We start from the raw sequence: 11,176 nt of genomic DNA on the forward strand, positions 1-11,176 counted from the left end.
TGGGCGGTTTGGTGAGTGGGTAAGTTGGGGGTTTGGGGGTGGGTGAGTGGGGCGGCTGGGCGGTTTGGTCAGTGGGTAAGTTGGGGGTTGGGTGAGTGGGTTAGTGGGTGGGTGGGGGGGCAGCTGGGCGGTTTGGTGAGTGGGTAAGTGGGTGGTTGGGTGGTTGGGTTAGTGGGTGGGTCAGGGGGGGGGGCAGCTGGGCGGTTTGGTGAGTGGGTAAGTTGGGGGTTTGGGGGTGGGTGAGTGGGGCGGCTGGGCGGTTTGGTGAGTGGGTAAGTGGGTGGTTGGGTGAGTGGGTTAGTAGGTGGGTGAGGGGGGGGGGGGGGGGGGCAGCTGGGCGGTTTGGTGAGTGGGTAAGTGGGTGGTTGAGTGAGTGGGTAAGTGGGGGATGAGTGAGTAGGTGAGAGGGGCGGCTGGGCGGTTTGGTGAGTGGGTAAGTGGGTGGTTGAGTGAATGGGTAAGTGTGGGAGTGAGTGAGTGGGTTAGTGGGTGGGTGAGGGGGGCAGCTGGGCGGTTTGGTGAGTGGGTAAGTGGGGGGTGAGGGGGGGGGGGGGCAGCTAGGTGGTTGAGTGAGTGGGTAAGTGCCTGGGTGGGTGAGGGGGTGGTTTGGCCTTTTGGTGAGTGGGTAAACGGGGGGGGGGGGGGGGGGGGGGAGTGAGTGGGTAAGTGGGTTGGTGAGTGAGTGGATCAAACTATGTAAAGGATAACGTTTGTCATATACCAATAAAAAGTAGTTTGAAAATTTATTTAAACTACGTACGTGAAGGTTACTTTTATCTTAGCTATGTGATATGTTCGGTGATCTGAAACACAATTCATAATATCTTATAAAACAGGAAAAAACAGAATTTCACGAATAAATAACACGAAAGTGTATGTAATACTGAAGGGTGTGATTATTTTTATATACTTAATAATTGGAAAACATCTAGAAATTGAATGCGTTGAAACAGACAGAACATAAACTTACTCTGTACATTATATGTTGCCCTGTAAAAAGCCTTGGTCATGTTGCAGTTTTGTTGGCAGACACTGAAGAAATAATGCCATAGCCATTCATAAAGTTTTCACATTACAATCGTATAATGAGATAAAGAGCTGCCCAGTCAAGCGCTCTGACATAGACAAGACTACCACTCTCTAATTTGGATATCTCGATTAATGTTATAGAGAGAGGCTGTGACTGATTCTTCAGGGTGGCTTTTCAACTATACTTGTTAATATGTTATTAAAGCACCGCCTCTATGTTCATTGACACAAAAATAATCAAAATAATAATGCATCGGAGCATTATCTGTTAAATTGACATTGTCGTCCCTAAACAATACATTTGGGGATTTAAGTAATTTAAGTCTAACTTCGAGAAACAATTAACACGCACACACACACACACACACACACACACACAAATATATATATATATATATATATATATATATATATACTGCTATATGGCAGTATATTTTATTGTTAAACAATGACTGTAGCTTTTTTACATTGTTTCTGTTGAGATTCATTAGAAGTTCATTGCATTTGGGGGCGGTCGGGTAGCCTAGTGGTTAAAGCGTTCGCACGTCACGCCGAAGACCCGGGTTCGATTCCCGACATGGGTACAATGTGTGAAGCCCATTTCTGGTGTCCCCCGCCGTGATATTGCTGGAATACTGCTAAAAGCGGCGTAAAACCATACTCACTCACTCACTCACTCATTGCATTGGACATTGGTTAGTTGTCAGGAATGTTTGTTTGTTTGTTGTTTATAACACCAGCAATATTCCAGCTATATGACGGCGGTCTGTAAATAATCGAGTCTGGACCAGACAATCCAGTGACTGACATCATGAGCATCGATCTACACAATTGGGATCGATGACATGTATCAACCAAGTGAGAGAGGCCTGACCACCCGATCCCGTTTGTCGCCTGCATACGACAAGAATGGGTTGCTGAAGACCTATTCTAACACGGATCTTCACGGGTGCCTGGCCCAGACTCGATTATTTACAGACCGGATATAGCTTGTATTATGCTGAGTGCAGCGTTCAACAACATACAAAACCAATTTGTAGGATGCTGCTCACGAATAACGGTTTGATATTAATTTTGACATAACACATGTCACAAGCACATATAGTTTGTCAGACATATCAATGCCGGATAAGTATGTAATTAATCAATAAATGCTCACTCTATGCTTGTATAAATATATGAATACCAGTTAACAATGAGTAATGGAAAACGATCTAAAACTTACTATTTCACACTCAATTTGTCACTTGTAATGGCTTTCAATTCAGGTTGCAACGGCACAGATTGGTTCTTATTGCACTTTGTCGAGGAACATAAGTTCGCAACTGAAACAATCAACATGTTAAATGTTACACATATCGTCGACATCTATTAATAATATTTACAAGGTGTCTTACAGATCTTTTGTCATCATACTGCGGTTTCAATGACATATTTACATGGAGCAGAAAGAAGCAAGAAAGTGACTTTGAGGTTGTAAAGATCAATTGCTTGTTCAGAAAATTATCTTTGAAGAGCCTAATATTTACCACCGTAACCTCTCAATGTGTTGGGTAGACTACAGAAAGCTTATAATTCTGTACCTCCCGAATGGGATTTTTGAGGACACCGGAAAGTATTGAACTCCCTGAGTGGTTACTTGTTTTACTTAAACCTTTAATGAACTTGAGGTGCATTTGCAGGGGGAGGTGGTGACTTTGAAAACCCATCTCCATTAGAAGATTAATATCTAACAATTTCTTTTAGTACTTTGCTTTTGTGTAAAGGATTTAAGCTTTTTGGAATTTTTAATCTCCGTGGATGGTCAGGCCTATACGAACTTGGCAAACCCCAGAATGCCCATATCAGTGGAAAACTTAGGGCAGAGTACAAATGAAGACTTAAGAAAATCTGGAGTTCAGAGTTCGCAATAAAGTCAAAGTCACAAATATTAATGCTGCACCCGTACTTTCGTATTCTTTTTGTGTTGTTGATTGGACGAAAACAAGAAGTTCAGGGTATTGACACCCCCCCACGAAAAATCATATCGACAAGATATCCAACCACATTCGCTCTTCCCTCAATCGCTTGTATAAACCAATCGTAATGGGAGGGCATGGTTTGATTAAAGTGTAGGCTCTTTATAATAGAATTGTATTGTGCACATTTGCGCACAGTTATTTGTCTTTTCTTAAACGAGCCAAGGATGTGGGACATAATCTCAATGGTAATGTTGATTTTGTTAATGGTTCTGTACTGCTGGACGGTACAGAAATGAGTGTCAACCAAGCGAAATCAGCTCAGGCTCAGTTTTTATAGGAGAGGCTATCTGACAGATCACTGCATCGAGTTTATATGCAGTGTGTTGTGATGAACAGCAACCTTGCAGAGTCCTTCGCTTGGATACAATCGGCTGGCCTAAACAATGAAACACAAAGCTTTCTGTCTGCTGCTCAGGACCAGTCACTTCCCACTCGAAACCGTCAATGTGTGATTTTGCATCAAAATGTAAATATGAAATGTAGATTATGCAATGAATTTAAGGAGACTGTCCAACACATTGTCAGTGTATGTCCAGCCTTGGCACAAACAAAGTCAACACATGATGGAATGACTCGATCCTATAATTACCATCTCACTGGTCTCCTTTATTTGGTTTGTAAATCGGTTGAAGGGAAAATGGCTATTTGGTGGTTATTGAATAATATCAGATAATCTATATACCTTAAGCTTAAGTTAAACTTCTGGGCCAGATTACCCTGTTTTGACATTGTCAATCCGAGTTGAAGCTCCAGTTCATGTGCATAAGACTCATATAAACAAGAATGTCTACTTCTTGCATAAATGACACACACACAAATTTTGAATAGATGTTATCAATGAAGAAGTCCAACATTTTGGCTAAAGGTAGAATTGAAAGAACGTTTCCGACTATATCATAAGCTTGTGTTTATGGGTCACTGTCAAATAGTAAGGAAACCAGGTGTGAGCCAGCAAGAGGTACATAATTATGTTAAGGCAAATGAATCTATAATGACATTTGTGCCTCATGGAACTTAGAACATTAATGTCAGAGATCGCTATCCATATATTCAAGGATATCGATTTTGCCTTTTTACCGTAGAAATAGGATTTCTTACTGGTTGTTTCTGCCAAGATGGTAACATTCACGTGGATGATTTTGACCGTCCCAGATGTTTTCATCGTTCTGAGGAGAAGAGCAATTAGGGACAATTACACACAGAAAGTCATGTTTGAATAATATTGGGAAATAGATGACGTGGTGATTTGTTTATTGTTATTTAATAACAAATACTAATAATAAGGAGCAGAGTGCCATCATCGGGTGCGTTTGAATGCCTTGTTCCGATTTTCTGACCAAAACCGAAATATTTTGACCTGTTTCTGTGACGGTGTTTTTATAGCCGCAATTAAAGAACTATATGCTCAACTGCGAGAACTCTTTTGGAGTCGCTTATGCGTTACGTACTCCCGCTGTTAACATACAGAACATAAGAACATTTTTTCGTCTACACGTGCTTGTCGTAAGAGGCAACAAACGGGACCATGCTCGCTGACTTGTTTGATGCATGTCATCGTATCCTACTTGCATAGATCGATGCTCATGATATCAATCGCTTGATTGTCCATGGATGATGTCACTCACTGGGTTGTCTTAGCCAGATTCGATTATTTATTGACGATAGTTGAGGGCGGCGTTAAACAACAAACAAACGTTATGCACCTGAAATATGTTCGATGGGCCTAAAGTAATTACACTTAGACCGTTGACAGGGGCGGATACAACTTTTGTGGGAGAGAGGGGTGCGGATTTAATAATATTTCAATCCCCATTTTCTTTTCATTGCTTCTTCGCCATGACCTGTTCGCATTAAGACAACCGCTTCAGGGGCGGATACACCTTTTGACTGAAACTGAACTGGTTCGAATGATGGTACGCGACTCAAGATTATCGCGATTTAGTTCAGGTAGACAGGAGCTCAGCCTACACTGACACAAGGAGATAATGCATTCTGAGTGCATATGAACTCGCTATTAGTTATTAGTGATATAGGTCCCAGGTACAGTATGACAGACGTCTCTGCACTTACACTTCCCCGGGATCGTATATAACACAACCGACAACGACTCCCTGTGCTGAAGAACGCAATAAATGGATACTGTGATGCCACAGAGAACAGTACAATGACATCATTTTTAGATATCATCCATTTCAAATTTCCAAATTTGATGCCTGAATAAAGTTACTTTCAAAAGTATCTGGTTAAATCCTTGCAAACAGACTGATACAACTTTTTGAATGCATGAGAAAGGATTATATTTACACGGGTAATCTATATTATAAATATTTGGTAAAACAACAATTAATACAATAAACCACAACAGACGAAAATATAGATTTGCATGACTATATTTATTATAAACACATTACTGTATCCAGTGTCATGATTATCTAAACCTAGGTATACGTGGTGGGCAAATTATAACTTTTTGACATGACTGATGTGACACTTTAGGGCAATGTCGGTCGGAATTTGTGCCAAATATATGGCAAAAGGCTCTTTGTACATGGGAATACACTCCTAACCTACTTCTTTTATTTTTTCGTGGCTTGGTTCAGTCTGGCTTCATGGTACCGAAATAGAGGAATAATGAAACCAGACACACTTGGCTTCACTCACGAGTGCACTGTTCTCATAATGCTTGTTGTTTAACGACGCACTCCAGCATATTCCAGCTATATGACGGCGATCTGTAAATAATCGAGTCTGGACCAGACAATCCAGTGATTGATATCATAACCATCGATACGCTCAATTTGGATACAATGACATACATCAACCAAGTCTGCGTGCTTGACCACCCAATGCCGTTAGTCGCCTCTAACTCTCAAAACTTGAACGCTCATCAAAAAGTTTCGTGAGGTGACAGTTTTAGAAGACTGCCTTTGCCAATATAAGATCGAAACGAGGGCCATTTGCAATCTGACTAGCGTTTTATCTACTTGTCCAGTGCGGAGGGGAAACCTATTAGAAAACACGGATATCCTGCCAGCTTTCAACACTAATCCAGATTCAAGAATGGAGAACGTGCAACACTATTCCAGATTCAAGAATGGAGAACGTGCAACACTATTCAAGATTCAAGAATGGAGAACGTGCAACACTATTCCAGATTCAAGAACGGAGAACGTGCAACACTATTCCAGATTCAAGAACGGAGAACGGGCAACACTAATCCAGATTCAAGAATGGAGAACGTGCAACATTATTCCAGATTCAAGAACGGAGAACGTGCAACACTATTCCAGATTCAAGAATGGAGAAAGTGCAACATCAGTCCAGATTCAAGAATGGAGAACGTGCAACACTATTCCAGATTCAAGAATGGAGAAAGTGCAACATCAGTCCAGATTCAAGAATGGAGAACGTGCAACACTATTCCAGATTCAAGAACGGAGAACGTGCAACATTATTCCAGATTCAAGAATGCAGAACGTGCAACATCAGTCCAGATTCAAGAATGGAGAACGTGCAACACTATTCCAGATTCAAGAATGGAGAACGTGCAACACTATTCCAGATTCAAGAACGGAGAACGTGCAACACTATTCCAGATTCAGGAGGAGAACGGGCAACACTATTCCAGATTCAAGAATGGAGAACGTGCAACATTATTCCAGATTCAAGAACGGAGAACGTGCAACACTATTCCAGATTCAAGAACGGAGAACGTGCAACACTATTCCAGATTCAAGAATGGAGAACGTGCAACATTATTCCAGATTCAAGAACGGAGAACGTGCAACACTATTCCAGATTCAAGAACGGAGAACGTGCAACATCAGTCCAGATTTAAGAACGGAGAACGTGCAACACTATTCCAGATTCAAGAATGGAGAACGTGCAACATTATTCCAGATTCAAGAACGGAGAATGTGCAACACTATACCAGATTCAAGAATGGAGAACGTGCAACATCAGTCCAGATTCAAGAACAGAGAACGTGCAAAATTATTCCAGATTCAAGAACGGAGAACGGGCAACACTATTCCAGATTCAAGAATGGAGAACGTGCAACATTATTCCAGATTCAAGAACGGAGAACGTGCAACATCAGTCCAGATTCAAGAATGGGGAACGTGCAACACTATTCCAGATTCAAGAACGGAGAACGTGCAACATTATTCCAGATTCAAGAATGGAGAACGTGCAACATCAGTCCAGATTCAAGAATGGAGAACGTGCAACACTATTCCAGATTCAAGAATGGAGAACGTGCAACATCAGTCCAGATTCAAGAATGGAGAACGTGCAACACTATTCCAGATTCAAGAACGGAGAACGTGTCCAAGTAAAGACACTCGCCAGTGACTTAATTCTTGTCATTCGTGAGTGCATTTTCATTACAGGGCTTGGTACCACATAGGGCTTATGTGACCCAATATTGCCTTTTTGTGGCTGTAACGCTAAATCTGTGCATTTCAATGTAATGTGTTAATCATGTATTAATCTTGTGTGGTTGTTTACGTATGTCAGAATTCAGTCATGTACGAATCTATTTCTTGGTTAATAGTCGCGTTTAAATTTTGCAACACAAGTGGTCAGTGTCTTATTGATAATTATCAAGACAAAGATCAAGCCTACAGGAAACATAAACAGTCCATACCCGTAAATGTGAATCCTATATCCATTGAAGTCTGTTTCCCTGAAAGACGCAAGATCGATGTAAAACGATTTTGACCTGCTTGAATGACCAACACTGTTGCATTTAAAAATATCTATACAAAAACATTAAACAGTATGTTAAAGACATAGGTATTCGTGCAGTTATGGAGCTAAATATAAACAGTTATGTTTCCATCTATGTATCACTTAATGACTCAATGTACGTTTCTATTGAAACCCTTGATGAACAAGTACTTCGTTACTAGATTCCTGCTACTTAGGCCAGCCTTTAACCCACTTTGTCACAAACGTGCCTTACAGTGTAATCATATATTGAGAAAGGGCATAAGCCATAGAGCACAATACTGGAGCATTCCAACTGACAAAAGTCGCTGAAATCGAGAGACCGCTTGCAGACATGTTGATGTTATATAATACGCGAGCTGGGACGGGCTGGACATTATCGACAGACTGAATACGAATCATGTCACAGCTATATAACAGTGTTTTACATTAATTGACGGTTAGGGGCCAGTTCATAATACAAAAAGCAATTATGTTTCATATGTTTCAAATCAAACCCACATAAGAACAAAAAATCATAATGACACCCCGGGAGATATGTTTTTGGCCAAGTAAATCGTACAGGTGGTGATTATGTCGAGATTTTCTGAAATACCCCCTTATCCTGCCAGTCACAGTACACTAAAGGCTGAACACCTGCATTAGAGCACCATGTACTTATTACTTACCAGCTCATCCTCTGTGACTTGGCCGTACAGCTTGTGGCAATACAGGTGACAAGGACGAGGTACGCTGTAAATGCACATATGCCTCTATGTATGACATGCAAACAAACTGCATCTATCACCTGGTCTTACCCTGCATATGTGATGCAGACTGGGCAGTCAGAACAGTTTGTTTATACAATGTGTAACGTAAGCTTTGTACAGCTTTAACGAAGATGTGCTGAAATGATTACTGTATATGTTTCGAATTTACTTGACTTTGCATGTGTTTGGGGCGGGTGAACCTGGTGGGGCATGATCCGCTCACCTCTTCGCGAACACCTGGTATCATTACTGTTGATAGTGAATCATAAACACATGCTCATGATATAGTCGGAATCGTACAATCGACTTTGCTTTATGCAGAGATTTCTATTGGATATGGAAAGGGTTTTGTCGATATATATATATAAGCTTTATATACGTAATGTTGACAAAAATATATTTTCCAAGCTCTCCACAGTATCTCCTTCACTGTAACATCTCAAAGTAACATTTAATATTACTTTTTCTGGTTATCAAGAACATCAACGGAGAGCTTACTGATAGTATGCAGACGAGCTGAAACAACTCCCAAATTCAAATCCTTTGGCTAAATCCACCAATTACCCACTTTTCATAAAGTTAAAAATATCTTTAATGTTCAGTACCTGTAAATGTGCACAACCTGTCCATTGGCCTTTATGTTTGGTGTACTGAAACGAAAGGTTCGCAAGTATTATTTGAAAGTGACATGCTCCAGTTAGATGACAATAGACATGTGCAACAGTCACTGTGTTGAAACATTAAGGACTGTGGGTAGGTATATTGTTTTGACGTCTCTTGGCAGTTGGTGTATTTAGTAAAAAACGCGTATATGATGTGTCTTCCTTGAATTAAGCTCCTTGTGGGGCCGAATATAATCTATTGATAAAACTTCTTAATGTCCATACAAATTCTATCAATTAAATACCCTCATAAAGGTCTCTTATAAGTAAAGAAGACGTTGAGATATGCATGGGCGGATACAGAGGGGGGGGCGGTTATTTCTGTATAAATTACCACCAAAGACAATAAATAGATCTTAATTGTGCACACACCCTTTTCAAAAAAGCTGTATCCGCCCATGATATGTATACCTCGTATTAGGGTATGGGTTAGGTATGTGTTGATAAGGTTGACTCGTCACCAATGACATGGGTACACTGCGTGATGAAAAGTCATAAAGTCACGCACATACATAAAATGTCTCTTGATTGATATCCTGGTACAAGTGTTTGTATCTGGTCAACATGCGATGGGACTTCCGTAGGATACATAACATTGACCTAGTAAATTACGGCTAACTTAACATAGAGGAAGAACCTTGTGTGAATGGTTTTCAAGAAAAAATAACTTACCGCGAATAAGTTTTGCACAGTATGAAGGGCAAGTATGCGTAACAGCCACCTTCCTACAATCCTCCACCCTACTCAGGTCCCACCAGGAAGTGTATTCTGACTGTATTTCTAGCTCACAGGGAAATACAGCGCTCTGATAACCATAAATAGAGTTGGTCTAACTTTCGTGTGTTTACCTTGGCATGTCACAAATCATGACCGACAATATCACCACAGGCTAACAGATATGATGTTGCGCTGTGACATTCACAAAAAGGCAAGCCTTTTGGGGTGTTGTTGACGGGTGGGTAGGGTGTTTGGGGTAGGGGCCATGTGTTGACTGGAGTGTTGTTGATGGGTGGGCAGAGTGTTAGGGATTGATGGGTGGGTGGGGTGTTTGGAGTGGGGGCCATGTGTTGACTAGAGTGTTGTTGATGGGTGGGTGGGGTGTTCGGGGTGGGGGCCATGTGTTGACTGCAGTGGGAGTCATGTGTTTGACTGGAGTGTTGTTGATGGGTGGATGGGTTGTTGCAGGGTGGGGGCCATATGTTTGACTGGAGAGTGGTTGATGGGTGGATGGGGTGCTGCGTTGTGGGGGCCATGTGATGACTGGAGTGTTGTTGATGGGTGGGCAGACTGTTCGGGATGGATTGGTGGATGGGGTATTTGGGGTGGGGGCCATGTGTTTGACTTGAGTGTTGTTGATGGGTGGTGGGGTGGTTGGGGGGGGGGGGGGGGGGGGGTAGTTGGGTGTGGGGGCCATGTGTTGACTGGAGAGTTGTTTATGGGTGGGTGAGGTTTTCGGGGTGGGGGCCATGTGTTGGCTGGACAGTAGTTGATTTGTAGATGGGGTGTTCCGTGTGGGGTCCGTCTGTTGACTGGAGTGTTGTTGATGGGTGGTGGGGTGGTCGGGGTGAGGGCCATGTGTTGACTGGAGTGTTGTTGATTGGTGGATGGGGTGGTTGGGGTGAGGGCCATGTGTTGACTGGAGTGTTGTTGATTGGTGGTGGGATGTTCGGGGTGGGGGCCATGTGTTGACTGGGGCGTTGTTGATGGATGGATGGGCTGTTGCAGGGTGATGGGCATGTGTTGACTGGGGCGTTCTTGATGGGTGGGTGGGGTGTTCGGGGTGGGGGCCGCTGACTGGAGTGTTGTTTATGGGTGGGTTGGGTGTTCGGGGTGGGGGCCATGTGCTGACTGGAGTGTTGTTAATGGGTGGGTGGAAAGGACGTTTGGGACGGTGTTACAGAAAGTATAACTTTCCTCGTCGACTGACGTGAAACGTGAAATTTAAGTAGTGTTATCAGTGATCCATGCATATGTATTTTCAACA

General features: G+C 42.2%; 1 protein-coding gene across 1 annotated transcript; it reads right to left on the reverse strand.

The window, feature by feature from the left end:
• Positions 1-747: 747 nt before the first annotated feature.
• On the reverse strand, positions 748-10,062 carry LOC124129118. The gene is made up of 8 exons (XM_048396633.1): positions 9,865-10,062; positions 9,136-9,180; positions 8,450-8,513; positions 7,699-7,737; positions 4,149-4,216; positions 2,255-2,354; positions 971-1,032; positions 748-803 (listed from the first exon to the last, which is right to left on the reverse strand). Exons 2-8 carry the CDS (start codon positions 9,158-9,160, stop codon positions 748-750), a joined length of 414 nt encoding a protein of 137 aa, XP_048252590.1. The 5' UTR covers positions 9,161-9,180; positions 9,865-10,062.
• Between the last annotated feature and the right edge of the window lie 1,114 nt (positions 10,063-11,176).

This window comes from Haliotis rufescens, unplaced genomic scaffold (assembly GCF_023055435.1).
Source record: "Haliotis rufescens isolate VD_foot unplaced genomic scaffold, xgHalRufe1.0.p SCAF_16, whole genome shotgun sequence".
Taxonomy (NCBI): Eukaryota; Metazoa; Mollusca; class Gastropoda; order Lepetellida; family Haliotidae; genus Haliotis; species Haliotis rufescens.